Genomic DNA, 14,213 nt, shown 5'->3' with positions numbered 1-14,213 from the left:
GAATAAAGTTGATAAATCTTTTTTTGTTGCACTCTTTGTTTATATTTCTTTCTTACTATAGGCAAAATCTGTATAGCTTAAGGTTGTTGTTGATGCCAAAGGCAATGTGAGCAGCGTGGACAGCGACAGCAATTGGCACAGCCGTACTTCATATAGGGATTCGCATTAGCATTGCCGTTGCCCTTGCCATTGTTGTTGTAGAGCAGGCTTTCTATTTGAGCCGAGTTATTTTTCTGCGGAAAATGCATCTTCTTCTTCCGTGGCATATATGCAGCCACTTTGGACGACTGACTCTGATAGCCGGAGCCTGTTGGCATAGGCCCACAGTTGGGCCTGGTATGCGTGAAGCTGGGTGATGGCGATAGAGTCTGAGCTGCAGTCGAAGCAATTTTCGTTGCAGTGTTGTTAACTTCAGCTGTTGGCAAACAGACACGCTGACAGTTGGCTGTGCTCAAGATTGTTGACCAAAAGTTATTAGGGCTTTGCGTTGGCATCGGTGGCAGCAGCTGTAGCACCAACTGTACCTGCGGCTGCACTTGCTCTGTATTGGCCTTCTCTGTTCTCAGTTCGGAAACATAGCAAGGCACATTCAGGCGTGGCGGACATTCCTCTTGTGGCTGTTGCTGTTGCTGCGATTGTGGCGACTGTTGGACAAAGCCAAAGGCCGGTCGCGTACAACTAGTCGTGGCAGCCTCTTGGTAGTCTGCATTAGGCAAGGACATGTGGCCAGCCATATATGCAGCACAGTAATTATCAGTAGCTGCTTGGGGCGCGTGTTGCATATAATTAAGCTCTGGCATAACTGTTGGCGCTGGCGCTTGCAACTGATGATGCACTGGCTCCAGTCTGGACAATCTGGACAACATATGGGGGCAAGCAGTATGGACACTTTGAGAAATTGGCTGTGCTGAGGGCAGAGGCATTGTTGACTGGCAAAAGCTATTGCGCTGTGGCATGAACATGCTGTTGGGATCAGCGTGGCAGGCGGACACAAAATGCTTTTGGTACACATCCGGATTGAAGGACTGCGGCAATGGCACATTGCAATCAACGCTGCAAGAAATAAACATATTAGTCGTAGTAAGTAGTGTGTAAGCAAAGGCGCTGCTTACCTCAGTCCTTCAGGTCCCTCGCTGACAAAGCATAAACCTACATGCGGCACCGAATCAATTGTTGTTGTATGTTGTTGTTGTTGTTGTTGTTGTTGTGGCACAAAGTTAAAGTTCAGCGGCACCTGCAGCTGCTGTTGCTGTTGATGGCATTGGGGCAACTGTTGCTGCAACTGCTGTTGATTACATTGCGTACATTGTTGCTGAGGCGATGGCGGTTGTTGATGTTGATGTTGTTGTTGCTGCTGCTGTTGCATTTGCGATGTTGTTCGCTGCATTTGTCTATAGTCCAAGTGCTCACAGCTCTCTGTGCAGAACATGTTGACCCTTGCAAAACTAGACTGCTTAATTTTTTTAAGTGCTTACTAACACATTTTATTTAAAATTTAGTTTTTGAAGTGGATAAAAAAGTCAAAGCCTACTTTATGGCGCTGTCTGTAATTTTAAAACATTCAATTATATTGTTTGTTTTAAATTTTTCTCTTTATAGTTTCAGATTGAGATGTTGAAACAACATCTTAAATAGCACACAAAAATAAATTTTTTTTCGGATCACTGCAAAGCTTGGACGTTCCACATGGACGCAAACATGTTGCCAGCAGTGCCACAGCTGAGCGAGCCGCCGCCACTGCCGCAGCAGCAGAAGCAGTCGCAGGGCAAGCAGAGCTTTACCATTACCGTCGACGCAGAGGGCAAGATACAAGTAAATCCACAACAAGAGCAAAAGCTGGACAACGTTCACCGCAGCTTGCAGCTCAATGACAACGCCCATAAGCAAAAGCAAGTAGGCAAGCAACGCATACGCATTGCTATTATCGAGGAAGCGGGCAGCTCGGATGACGAGCCGGACACAGCGGCGGATAAGAGTGATATAATCAGTATCGATGCGCAGTCGCTTGAGGCTCTGACCCACACGGGTGGACTGCCTCGCTTTGTGAAAATCTACAATAAGGATAAGCCCTCGTTTGTGGTACTGGAGGATGCGCTAGTGCGCAAGCGCATTGAAGAAGCCGCCTGCCATTGTCATGCGCAACAGCAGACCACCCCCAACGACTTTGGCGCACACACGGGCTCACAAACGGACGAGCTACTTCTACCCAAAGGACATAATAGTAGCAGCCAAACTATTAAACAGCCTCGCCTCAATCGCCTGCGCGCCATCAGCAAGCGTAGCCTCAGTCTGCCGGCAATGTGTTGCTATCGACAAATGCAGCAGTCACCAATAACTTCAGCTAGCGTCCAAACTAAAAGCGATGTTGCGCCACATGTTAGCATAAGCGTGATGTCGCCCACACCCGCTACAATTAGCGTGCCACAGTATCGACAGCAGGCACAGCAACAACAACAGCAGGAACAATTTGTATCAGGTAAGCACAATTTCAAACTTATACAATCATAACATACATACATATATATATACATACATTAATATGCATATAGAAATTGTGATTTATTTTATATACCTTATACATTACTGAACTTATTGGCTTGCGTAAAAACGAAAAACCAAACAAAGCATATAAAGCAAACAAATGCGAATTACTATTTATCATTGTATAAGTTTGAAATTGTGTTTACGAAAACGATGCATTTTAAGCAAAAAGTGTTAGTCTAACGGCATTCTTAAAGTAAAACTAATGATTTTATTAAGTGTTAGTTTATTTATATTGTTTCAATGGAATTACGTTTCGGAAGAGGTGGTGGAATGTCAGAGTACAAAACCGCATTTACTTTAGTTGGGTTTTCGTTTTGTTCCCTTTTTTTTTTCTACAAAACTAAAGATTTTTTATTGCATCGATGTGGGTAATTTTACTTCAGACCAGAAATTGCAGATCTGAAGAGCGGAAACGCAGCCTCCGAGTCCTGGCGCAACGAACCTTCATCTGTAAACAAAAAAGTGGGAATTTTATATAGTTTCAAAAGATTGCATTGGACAATCAAACTACCTTCAGATTCAGACTCCGTAGCCGTTTCAATGCTTATTTATAGTGAATCTGCATAAGCGGCGCATTGCTTACATCCACATTACCAAGCGTCCTAAGTTGTTGCGCTCTGGATCCAGAATAGCCAAATATTCTCAAGTGTATGCTGCTCGTTCAGAGCACGCACTTTCACCTGCCTGAGTGTAGGCCAGGTACATGATCTTGTTGTGAATGCGACAAAACCTTGCGCAGAAATTGCTCCTCGGTGAGTAGTAGTCGACGTACGCAATTTTATTTGGCAGCCGCACATTTAGATAGAAACTGAGCAACTTCTTCCAGCATTTTGACATTGTTGGGATATTTTGGTAAGGTTTTGCGTTTCTCCCCATTTGCCTGATGCAGCTCATCCCGTTGCTTGCTTAGCTGCTGCAAGCGACCTGTGGTGGCTACCATCGTCCCTGGGCGCTTTAAGCATCTAGCCCTGGGCGCTTCCCGTCCTTGGCTCTCGCTCTTTCCTTCCGGGCATCGTGCAGAACAGACGCGTTTAGAATTAATTAGTACAACTTAAATCTAAGAAATTTCGAGTGATCTTAATAATAAGCAGTTGAATAAAACTATTAACACTTTAACTTTGTGTCGTGATTTCTCTAAAACAACCGCGCTACCTAAAGCAGTTGGAGGAGAAAATCGTAACTCCGCTCAACCTCGCCTACCGCCCAACCTCGACCAAAAAGATTGCCTTCCGCTCGGCCAACAGTAGCTAGCTTGGACCCACAAAGATCTTGTGGGCCCACCAAACTGCTAATTTGTCCCTTTTGGCCATTGTATTCGGTATGTATATGTCTGTGTTTGTACAATAAAAAAATCAACGCTTGCTGTTTTTTTTTTGTGCAGCTCTCTTCGTTTTGTTTATATGATTGCCGCCAGGGAGCCGCCAGGCAATATAAATTGCATGTGTCTCTCTTTCACAGTTATTATTGCTGTGCAACTTTTGAGAAAAAGAACTTGTAGTATCAGGCAAAGAACCCTCTAGTTTCCTATATGTGATTGTGACTAACAACCTAACTTTAACGTTTCAGTGCTACAGAATACCTCCCCCTGGCAAACACTCACGCCTGGCACCACCGTTATGTCAGCAACGGCCACTAATTGCAGTTGCTGTTTAAAGCCGCAGCTAATACCACGACAGCAACAGCAGTTGCTGCTACAACAGCAGCAGCAGCAGCAGCCGCAACAACTCGGCTTACCAGCTTATGGCAACTGTTGTAGCAGCTGCTGTATGTTGCGTCCAGTTATGGCACAAACCTCAATCGGCTGTTGTCAATGCAATTCGCCAATGTTGCTGACGCCGGAGCAACAACAGAACTTTCCATATGCTGGCTGGCCATCTGCAGCGATTAATCCTTGCTGCTATTATCCTACCTATGGCCCCTACAATATGAGTAGCTACGATTTGCCGCAATGTGCTTGCTGTCAAATGCCAATGCTACACCAGCAACAACAACAACAATGCAAACTTTGCGGTAACAGCTACAATTTTAAGCAATCACCACAGCAACGAGCTTTTGACAGCTATCAGTTAAACAAGTTGCAGCCCACTGAACCACCTGTACGGCATGATCGCACTAGAAAGCACCACAGCAGCATGCAAATATCCAAACCTAAGCCACAGCAACAACAACCAGAGCCACAGTTTCAGCTAGAGAGCAGTGGCTCACAGTTAGCCGTCAAGGAAAAAATTACCAAGAAACTAACCTTACAAGAAGCTCGACCCAAGGCTGGTGCCTCGGTGGGAGTATCGGCCAGCAGCAAACTCTATTTGGCACGCTTTGGACGCACCTGTTTGATACTGAAACCCACCGCAGCAACACGCATTGGCACAACGGCTAAGCTACTAACAAAACGCATTTGCCGTTACACGTCCATGATGGCCTGGCCAAGTCACAAGAAACGAACAGAACTGAAATTGTAAAATTATAGTTAAAAACTTACAAATCAATAAACAGAAGTCTGATCCGAAAAAAATAGATTAAAATTAATTGTATTTATTTATATTCAGAATTCGTGATATTCATAGCATTGAAAATACTCCGATATCGATTGTGTTTGCTGCTCTGGCCAGCAGGAGCTGGTATGATCAGAATTTAAAGCTGTAGTTGGCGCCATTGCAGGCATGCCTTGTTGTTGATGTTGTTGATGTTGTTGCTGTTGTTGATGTTGTTGTTGCCATGACGAATTAGACAAGCCTTGGCACTGAGGTGACTCGCAACTACAAGATAGACCTGGATTGCCAACTGTAGCGGGCATTGTTGCTGGATAATAGTTACCGTTATGGACAGGAATGTAAGCAGTGGTTGCCGCCATAGTTGGCAATGATTGTTGCTGCTGTTGCTCTGACTGCTGGGGTTCAGGACTGTAGAACTTAGGTTGTTTTAATTTTTGCTGCTGTGGTTGTTGTACTTGTTCTTGTTGCTGCCATTGCGGATTAGGCAAGCCTTGGTATCGAGGTGACTCGTTGCCAATTGCAGTGGGAATTGATGGATAATAGATACTGCTATTGGCAGTAGCAGTTGCCGCCATGGGTGACAAGGATTGCTGCTGCTGCTGCTCTGACTGTTGCTGAGGTACTTGCTGTGGCTGATGGGGCTCACAACTGCAGGGCTTAACAGCTTTAGCTTGTTTTAATTTTTGTTGCTGCTGCAGGAACGTGAGCACACGCTCGCTGGGCAACGGCTCAATGCCATATTTGATTAGAGTTTGCTTATAGAAATCTGCAGGAATACTGGACTCTAGGTTACTTTCATATTTCGCTGATCCTTTTGGACAGCAAGGTCGCTTACAGGGTGCACTTTGAAGTATGTATGGAAAGAGAACTTTCTTCTGTTGCTGTTGTTGTTGTTGTTGCTCATGACCGTTAATATTGGGCATGGAGCTTGTTAAAGGTACCTCGTCGTATTGAATATGTTTTTGTTTCGATACTTGTTGCTCTTGATGCTCCCTCTGTTGTTGTTGTGGTATTTTTTGTTGATCTTTCTGTTCTAGTTGTATATTCTGTTCTTGAAATTGTTGCTCTAGAAGCAACTGTTGTTGCAATTGTTGCTCTTGATGCACCAGTTGCTGTTGTTGTTGTTCTTGCTGCTGAAATTGTTGTTGTAATTGTTGCTCTTGCTGCCGCTGTTTCTCTTGTTGTGTATGTAGGTTTTCTTCTTGTTTTTGACGTTTAATCTTCTGTTGTAGTTTTTGCAACTGCTGTATATGTTGCAACTGAACTTGTTGTTGATGCCTTTGTCCTTCCTCCTGCCTCGACATTGGCTGTTGTTGTTGTCTTTGCCCCTCTCTCGTTTTTGAGTTACCTCGACAGTTGCAAATTTTTTCCTGCCTAGACATTGGCAATATATGTGGCTGTTGTTGCTGTTTTTGTCCCTCTCTGGTTTTTGATTTACTTCGATTTTCTCCCTGCCTCGCCATTGGTACTATGCGTTGCTGTTGTTCCCATCCTGCTGGTGATGTGTGCGGACATTTGCAAACGAGCGTTTTCATCGGCTGATACATTTCCGGTCTTGTTGTTGATTTTTGCTCACATTTGCAAGCGTGCGACATTATCCGTTCGTGCTGCTGCTGTTCCGATCTTGTTGGCCATTCTTGTCCGCATGCGTCCATTATCTGCTGCGGTGGTGGTTGCTCCAATTTTGTTTTCAGATGCTGTCCACACTTGCAAGCATCCTCCTGCCCATGCATTGCCATTATCGGCTGTTGTTGTTGTTGCTCCCATTTTGTTGGCCACTGTTCTCCGCATATGTAAGCATCCATCATCTTTTGTTGCTGTTGGTGCTCCTCGTTTGATTGCCATTGTTGTTCACATTTCCAAGCGTCTTCCTGCTCAAATACCGATATAATTGGCTGTTGCTGTTGTTGTTTCTCATTTATTTGAAATTTTTGTCGTCGTTTGCAGTTAGCCATTGGCTGCTCGTTACGTGTAGCTGGCGACAATTGTGATATTGTTGATTGATTATAGTCTGTTACTGCTGGCAACTGGTTCTTATGCTTATAAGCTCTTGCTGCTAGGATGTGCCGATGCTGTTCTTCTTGCTGAGCTTGAATTTGAAGCTTGAGGCGTTCAGCTTTAGTTTGATTCAGTCCGTAAGATAGTTGCTGCTGTGATGCTGTTGCCGCTGAATGTTTGCAGCAGCACTCATCCGCTTCCGGAACTTGTGAGATTGTATGGACAATACTATGACCATACGTGTAACTGTGCCAGCTTTGTGATGGTGAGTTGTTGTCCGCCGTTGGTTGTGTCTCCAGGTTCGGTGATTTGGACACGCTGCCTCGGGGATATTTGAATTCCTTAGCTGTACTATGAGTGAAAGTTGTCTTGGGGATTGACCCTTGGTCCCGTCGACCTTTGGATACAACGCTGAAGTTGGTGCTGGTATCGCTGAGTATGCGACGCGGCTTTAAGAGCACTATGGCATCATTTTTACTATTTTGTGTGTTCTTTTGAAGGTTTAAATACGATGATCTGCAATCAGCGGGTCTGCCGTGCAGGGGAACTCTGTTGTCAGGAAATACGTCAACGGTACGATAGCTTACAGCACTTTTATACATAGAGTCTATAGACGAGGAACGAGCGTTTTGATATTTTGAAGAGCGACCGTTTGGCGTTTTTATCGAACGTTGCGAGACAATGGACGAGGTGCTGTGCCTTTCATGCACTTGATATGGGGCTTTGGCACTTTTTTCTTGACTTCCTCTACGTGATCTATCATCGTGCGATCGTGCGGAGGAATAAGTAATGCCATGTGTTGTCGGTTGCTCCCTGGTTAGTTCGCACCTGTAAATGTTTAAAATAGGAACATAGAAAGATAAACTAAGCATCTCCATTCTTCTTTCTATCCTGAGTGTCTGAATTGCTCTGTCTAGAATTTTTTATAGACTTTCATCCAACTTAATACTCACCATTCATCTGGCTCACAAATGCCCACTTTGCCATTGCCTTTCTTATTTGGACGATACGGTACCAATACAACTGGCCTTTGTGGCCCATTATCATAGCTGGAATTCAATTTACTTGCGCATATTGAAAATAATTGAAAAAATGTGATTCTAACTTACCGATCTACGCGCTTGTTGCAGCAGTCTTCCAAGTCTTTTAAGACTTCATCGACATTCTCATCGTTAATAGAGCTAAAGCTAGCTACATCTGCACCGCCTTTCTGGAACATTTGCTTTCCGCAATTTCTGGTAAAGGCAGTCACATTGAACTCCTCCAGCACAGCAGGACTTTCGGGCGTATCTTGCTTGATCAGGCACAGTCTTAGTGCCTGTGGTCGCACATTTCCCTTGTTGCGTACTAAACTTGGCTTAGGGCTGCGATTATTTGGGTGCAAAAATTTTTTGGACACGCCTCTATTAATTTGAGCATCCCTTTGCTTTGTTACCCTATGTACACACTGCGTTCTTGGAAATTCTTGGCTACCTTCAAAATCTTTGCGCAATTGAGGCCAAGGGCAAATAGCAGGAGCGGGTTGCATGTTGTGTTCGCTGTTGTTCGCATTTCTCTCAACATACTGTTTTTGCTTCGAAGCTTGGTTTCCATCTAAATGTCCTGAGCTAGTTCCTTCTACGATTATTGAGACTGACGGCGTTTCTTGCTGTTTTTGTCGTTTATCTTCTTTGCTTCTTACTAGTGCGTTTCGCGATACTTGAGGTGTTATTGCTCTGTGATTGCTTTTATAAGCGTGAGGTGGTACATATTCCTCAAGGGACTTTGAATGGAATGAGCTGCTCTTGCTAGGGGCACGAGATATGCGCGCTATGGCCTTCTCCTTAGGCGTAAACTCACATGCAAGTAAGCAGTCCTTGCAAGGAGCCTCCTTCTGCGTTAACTCTGATGCAAGTGAGTAGTTCTTGCTAGAAGCCTCAATTAAACGGGAGCCTTTTCCTGAGATGGTCCCACTAGGAGCACGCGATAGACATGCTATGGGTATAGACTTGCTTTGTGACTCTGTCATAGTATTGCAGCATGAAGTAGACTTACTGGCAGCATTACTTGGGATTGCACTGGTCTCTTGCTTGAATTTCGAAATAGATTTGGCATTGTCTGAGCTGCTTTTACTACAAGAATTACTTGCAGATATTTTCTCAACAGTTAAGTTGGAATCAATAGTAACTTGATAACAAGTTTCTGGTAACGGTATCCTAGAGCTTTTTTCATACGAACAGTTCTTATTGAATGATTTGGCTGGATAAGTGGTGCTCTTAATAGCTGCTTCCTGCTGTGCAGACTTTGAATCGATTGAGTCGTAATCGCTAATTTGTATTGGCCGTGCTGCTTCTTCCCTTTTTGTTGAGCTCCTACTTGGCATTACCATGTTTAGATTCAATGGAATTTTAATGAGCGAGGGTGTCTGACATTGCGAACAGCTACCCCTGGTTGACACTTCATCAGGGCTACCCTCTTTGAATATTGCATATTGGCTATAACTTGATCTGTGTACTGGTTTTTCGTCTTTTCTTGCCGCTTTGTCTGGCTTGCAACTACGCAAGCTGTTTGGATATGAAACGCTTTCTGGGCTTACACTAACTTTGCTTCCAATAACAGTTGATGTTGCCTTTTCAGTCCGTTCAGCCATTAGTTTTTCAAACTCCTTCCGTATCAGCGATTTACATATGGATATCTCTGAATCACTTTCAGACAACTTGGTCGCACAGGAACAATTGCAATACTTAAGGCAGCCCCAAGGATATTTTGAAAAGCATGAGCTGCTCGTAGCGGGCTTACGCCTCGGCTTGAATTTTTTCAACAGTGGTTTGGGTAAAGGCGGACAACAAACGCAGTGGCAACAGCAGCATTTACGTTCGGGCAATTTGCGTTGCAAACATTTTGTTGGCTGCTCTGGTGGCGGTGGAGGAGCAGACGCTGGCAAGCTCATACCTGGTCCATAGCCCAGTGGCATGAGAGAGATGCAAAGCTGACGATCAGTTGCAGGTGCTGCATGTTGTTGCTGCCGTGTCTTTTGATTGTTGCTGCTGGCAGGGGCGGGTAAAGCTTTTAAGCCAGGCTTAGGACTTGCGGCATTGGGCGTTAGATCAAAAGAATTTCCCATACATATAGCGGTGGGTATGCTGACGCGTAGGGGCACATTGCATTGAAACCTGTGTTGCAACATGTTGTTGAAAATATTTAAGAACATACATATCATTTGAACTTACCATAGATCCCTGTTTGGCGAGGCTGCAGGCGCAGGCGCAGGAGCTTTGCGCACTTGTGATTTCTTTACTTTGTTCTTTGGCTTTGCTTTGACTACTGCTTGCTCCTGCTTAACGCTGTTGCTTTTAATAATATTTTTTCGAATAGCAGGTAATTTTTTTTTGATCTCCTCGGATTTCATAGTTTTGGGTTCCTTGGATTTCTTCGCAGCTGGCTGGGCACGGTAAAGTGTCGTTGTAGAAGTTTCATTTTTGATATTCGTAATAAAGTTTTTCAAAAAGTCTGTCTTCCATTTCTCGCAGTTGCATACAGTTTTGTCATTCTACAAATTCTTAGTTAGTACAACAAGCACACCTCACAATAGAGCGGCTACTCACCTTTTTATCATGGTTAAAGCTATGTGAAGTAGATTTGGAACCAACAGAATTCAAAAGCGCAAATTGCGATGTTTGATTTGGAGTTCTTGTTTCTTGTATTCTGCTTGCTTGTCTGCTTGCCGGCTTGGAATTTGCTAAATTCTTGGATTCTGGATTAGAAGTATTCAGGCTTCGCTTAGATGAGGCTTTTGATGAAGTTTGCGATTTGTTTTCGCTTTGCCTTAGCACTGACTGATCAACTGATCCGATAGAATTGTTTGATGCAGTTTTTTTTTGTGAATAGTGTATTGGAGTGTATTCCGTAGTCTTCAAAACTTTTGATTTTTTCAACAAGGGATCAAGGGTATTGGAGCGATTGGATCGAGAGCTTGAGCGCGATGGATTCTTTGATATCCGCATTCTAGAGCTACGCTTAAGCTGATTTAGTTTGCTTGAAAGCCTTTGCTTTGTTGCATCCAAGCTACCCACACTTGATAGATTATTCTCATTTTGCTGTTGCTGTTGATGTTGCTGGCATGGCCTGAAATTGGGGGCACATGGTAAACATGCGCGTGGACGGCAACAGCCCCAAGTGTGATTAAAATTATTACACCACATGGTATTCAAATTACACATGTACACTTGCTTTTCTTTTGGATTAAAATCAAAACTATTAGCTACGTAGGCAGCGGCCAAGCATTGCTTGCCACACGTTGTTATTGGTTACTGTTTTTAATGCAAAAAAAAAGTTGCCAATGGTAGTTGGTATTGTCGAATAGATGCTGTGATGATGCTGTGGTGATCGATCGCCTAAAACAAACAGAAAGCAGCAAAAAGGAATTGAAATTTGTAAACAGAGAATTTTGATAAATTTGATGTGATATTTGGACTGTTTGTTCAAGGCACTTTTTTTTTGCTTTGAAAAGAAAGCTAAATATGTATGTAAATATTAAAAATGTTCTGCAATTCTGCTTAAGAACTATTTGAAATTTTTATTGTTTTAGCTTTAAGGAAATTAGCTTACAAATGAATTGTCCGTGCAACAGTCGCCCACAGCACTTCGAGTTTGTAATGTAGCGTACTCTATACATAGTCAGTAGAAATTCTATGCATGCACATATACTCTGTACATGGCACGTTACTTTACATACTCTCTCACTCTTTGTCTGTTTATCTCTGATTCAGCCAGCAACGTGGCATCATGAAGCGCATCTGAGCAAAGCGCTGATGATAATATGGCGGATAATAATGGTTGCTGCCGCAATTGGCACACATGTTTCCTTGTTGCTGCTGCTGCTGTTGTTGTTGTTGTTGTTGTTGTTGTTGTTGTTGCTGTTGCTGTGGTTGTTGCTGCTGCTGACATGGCATGGACATCGATGTTGGTGCTGTTGCTCCACACTCACAGTCCGCCAACGGTTGCTGATAATAACCCATGTTCATTGCTGCTGCTGATTGCGATGCCATGCCGTTCGCATAAATCTTTGAAGCTTGATATTGCTGCATAGGTACTTGGTGTGCAGTGGGCATTGCATCAACATAGTTCCTGGACACATTGTTGAATTTTGGCCTGGTATCGTCATTATTTAACATTGAGTAATCGACAGTTGCTGGCTTTGCGGCTTCAGTTTTGGCGCAACCACAAACGTCATTCAGTTTTTGTTGCACTTGCGCTATCTGTTGCTGTGCCAGTTGCATTTGTTGCTGCAGCTGCTGCGCTAAAAGTTCCGTTAAGCCATTGCTTTGAGATGGCATAGGCGCTGATCTTCCTTGCATGCAAGGCTGCTGTTGTTGCCACTGCTGTTGCTGGTGCTGTTGCTGCTGCTGTTGTTGTTGTTGTTGCTGCTGCTGTTGTTGCTGCAGTTCCATATTGTAGCAAGGATTGTGTTGCATAGTCTGCGCTGGCTGTGGCAGCTGTTGGCAGGTGGGTCGCGGCCAGCTGGGCGTAGGACTGTAGTTGAAAACGCCGCAATCCCTGCTCGTCTGTTGAGAGACATCCATGCAGCCATTATCTGCGTGCTGGCAGATACAGGAGGGTGACCAGGTGACGCAAGGTGTTTGCATAATAATCGTATTACTTTGACACGTTATCTCTTCATCATCATCATCATCATCCTCGTTCTGTTCATTACCAAGATCAAAGCTAAGTATTAAATCAACCATTAGCTTGAGCTGAAATTTCGTACTTTATAATTAGCTTACCTTAAGTATTGCGTCTCGGTAAGCTCACAAGTGCGATACAGCTTGTAGGGGTCACAGGCAGTGGTTGGATACTTGTCCTGATAACAGGGATATATAGCTATGCTGGGCTGGCATTGATGACTCAGTTCCTCAGCCTTGTCTGGAATTTCACCTTCGGACGTTGCTTCTGAGTCAAGTAGTTCTTCAGCTTCTGGCTCATCCTTCTGCTCAGCCTTCATTGATTTGTCAGCTTCTCCTTCCTCTGTGTTTGCCAATTGCACATTTTCATCGGTGCCTTTTGTTTTAACTTCTTCCTCACCAAGTTTATTCACGTTGTCCTTATCGCTGTCTTCTGTCTTGGCTTGAATCGTTGATTCCTCTTCCGTCTTCTTAGCTGCTGCAGCATTTACTTGACCTCTGTTTGGACTCAAGCTGCCTCTTCTGCTGTTCGCAGGGGACTTCTCTGGGGACTTCTCTGGAGACTTCTTGGCGTTCTCTTTACGGCGTCTTGACTCAGCTGCAGCTCCAGCCAACTTGCTTGAATTTGATCTGTTCTTAGTAGCTTGCGCCTTCATTGATTGGTTTTTGGAGCCCTTTGGAATGCTTGTATTGGGCTCCAATAAAATAAGCGTGCCAGGATTTGTGCTGGCAATCAAAGGATTCGGCACTTTCTGCTCGACACGCTTATCCAAATTCGCTGCAATCTGGCTCTCCTTGATGACCGCATTGTCCTCCTCCGATGCCATGCAAACAATTTTTGAAGCTGCGAAAGATTTGCTAGCATTTTTGCGTTTAGATTTAGTTGTTTCCAAGCCATAGTAGGGACGCTGCGTGCACAGGTACGTGGGCATGCTCAGCCTGGACGATTGATTGCCACTTTTTGACTCACCGGCAAGTCGACGACGCCTGGGTGTGCTGCTTATGCTGCTGGCAGCGACGTTGTCCTGGCTGCGTGTGGCATATTTGCTAGCTTTGTCTGCTTGCACATAGAGCGCACGCACTGGATGCACTTTGCCCATTTTAATTGCGTAATCTGTTGCTGCCCTGCACCACATTGGACTGCCACTGCCCGAACCACTGCCAGCTTTACGCATTTTGCGTCTCGGCTTGCAAAAACTATTCAACAAAACGTTGCTGCAATTTGATTTGTCAACATATTCCAGAAATTTATACTAAACAATTTTGAAAGTTCAAAACATGTTGTCTGTCAAAACAAAGTCTTCAGCCCAATTATTACTCTGGACAACATTGCATGAAAAAAATATAAAGCTCTGTGTTTATTTTCTTAGGAAATAAAAAGTATGGTTCTTGTTTTCTTGGACTTGCTAGCAACCTCTTGCTCAAATGCAAATATTTATTAAATATTTGCTCAATTTAAGGCAGGCAGCAGCCTCAATTGAAGGAAGTTGGTTTGCTCCTCTTACAGTGTCTGCGTGGC

General features: G+C 44.0%; 4 protein-coding genes across 5 annotated transcripts; 1 reads left to right on the top strand and 3 right to left on the bottom strand.

Moving 5' to 3' along the window:
- Positions 1-29: 29 nt before the first annotated feature.
- LOC108598927 (putative mediator of RNA polymerase II transcription subunit 26) lies at positions 30-1,514 on the bottom strand. Its single transcript, XM_017985692.2, has 2 exons — positions 1,113-1,514; positions 30-1,053 (listed from the first exon to the last, which is right to left on the bottom strand). The coding sequence occupies exons 1-2, from the start codon at positions 1,427-1,429 to the stop codon at positions 78-80; spliced, it is 1,293 nt and encodes a 430-aa protein (XP_017841181.2). The 5' UTR covers positions 1,430-1,514; the 3' UTR covers positions 30-77.
- An 89-nt stretch (positions 1,515-1,603) lies between these two features.
- On the top strand, positions 1,604-5,061 carry LOC108600310. The gene is made up of 2 exons (XM_017987801.2): positions 1,604-2,476; positions 4,111-5,061. Exons 1-2 carry the CDS (start codon positions 1,687-1,689, stop codon positions 5,001-5,003), a joined length of 1,683 nt encoding a protein of 560 aa, XP_017843290.1. The 5' UTR covers positions 1,604-1,686; the 3' UTR covers positions 5,004-5,061.
- On the bottom strand, positions 5,057-11,486 carry LOC108600309. Of its 2 annotated transcripts, XM_017987800.2 has the most exons (6): positions 10,619-11,486; positions 10,244-10,563; positions 9,069-10,186; positions 8,144-9,008; positions 7,988-8,083; positions 5,057-7,862 (listed from the first exon to the last, which is right to left on the bottom strand). In XM_017987800.2, the coding sequence occupies exons 1-6, from the start codon at positions 11,231-11,233 to the stop codon at positions 5,087-5,089; spliced, it is 5,790 nt and encodes a 1,929-aa protein (XP_017843289.2). In that variant the 5' UTR covers positions 11,234-11,486; the 3' UTR covers positions 5,057-5,086. The 2 variants fall into 2 exon arrangements, with proteins under 2 accessions (XP_017843289.2, XP_017843288.2); XM_017987799.2 differs by having other exon boundaries at positions 8,144-10,186; positions 10,619-11,481.
- A 77-nt stretch (positions 11,487-11,563) lies between these two features.
- On the bottom strand, positions 11,564-13,958 carry LOC108598581 (ras-interacting protein RIP3). Its single transcript, XM_017985273.2, has 2 exons — positions 12,797-13,958; positions 11,564-12,737 (listed from the first exon to the last, which is right to left on the bottom strand). Exons 1-2 carry the CDS (start codon positions 13,867-13,869, stop codon positions 11,768-11,770), a joined length of 2,043 nt encoding a protein of 680 aa, XP_017840762.2. The 5' UTR covers positions 13,870-13,958; the 3' UTR covers positions 11,564-11,767.
- Between the last annotated feature and the right edge of the window lie 255 nt (positions 13,959-14,213).

This window comes from Drosophila busckii, chromosome 3L, assembly GCF_011750605.1.
Source record: "Drosophila busckii strain San Diego stock center, stock number 13000-0081.31 chromosome 3L, ASM1175060v1, whole genome shotgun sequence".
NCBI lineage: Eukaryota > Metazoa > Arthropoda > Insecta > Diptera > Drosophilidae > Drosophila > Drosophila busckii.
This window is presented reverse-complemented; position numbering and strand designations above follow the sequence as displayed.

What these genes read in the sequence shown, in the direction of transcription:
- LOC108598581 (XM_017985273.2), bottom strand. Translation starts at nt 13,869, where the DNA reads ATGCGTAAAGCTGGCAGTGGTTCGGGCAGTGGCAGTCCAATGTGGTGC. An exon ending in ACCGAGACGCAATACTTAAG is followed by an intron (nt 12,738 to 12,796) that starts GTAAGCTAATTA and finishes TTTAATACTTAG; the next exon opens with CTTTGATCTTGGTAATGAAC.
- LOC108598927 (XM_017985692.2), bottom strand. Translation starts at nt 1,429, where the DNA reads ATGTTCTGCACAGAGAGCTGTGAGCACTTGGACTATAGACAAATGCAG. An exon ending in GAGGGACCTGAAGGACTGAG is followed by an intron (nt 1,054 to 1,112) that starts GTAAGCAGCGCC and finishes TATTTCTTGCAG; the next exon opens with CGTTGATTGCAATGTGCCAT.
- LOC108600310 (XM_017987801.2), top strand. Translation starts at nt 1,687, where the DNA reads ATGGACGCAAACATGTTGCCAGCAGTGCCACAGCTGAGCGAGCCGCCG. An exon ending in GCAGGAACAATTTGTATCAG is followed by an intron (nt 2,477 to 4,110) that starts GTAAGCACAATT and finishes TTAACGTTTCAG; the next exon opens with TGCTACAGAATACCTCCCCC.
- LOC108600309 (XM_017987799.2), bottom strand. Translation starts at nt 11,233, where the DNA reads ATGTGTAATTTGAATACCATGTGGTGTAATAATTTTAATCACACTTGG. An exon ending in TCGCCAAACAGGGATCTATG is followed by an intron (nt 10,187 to 10,243) that starts GTAAGTTCAAAT and finishes GTTGCAACACAG; the next exon opens with GTTTCAATGCAATGTGCCCC. An exon ending in ATTTGTGAGCCAGATGAATG is followed by an intron (nt 7,863 to 7,987) that starts GTGAGTATTAAG and finishes AAACATTTACAG; the next exon opens with GTGCGAACTAACCAGGGAGC.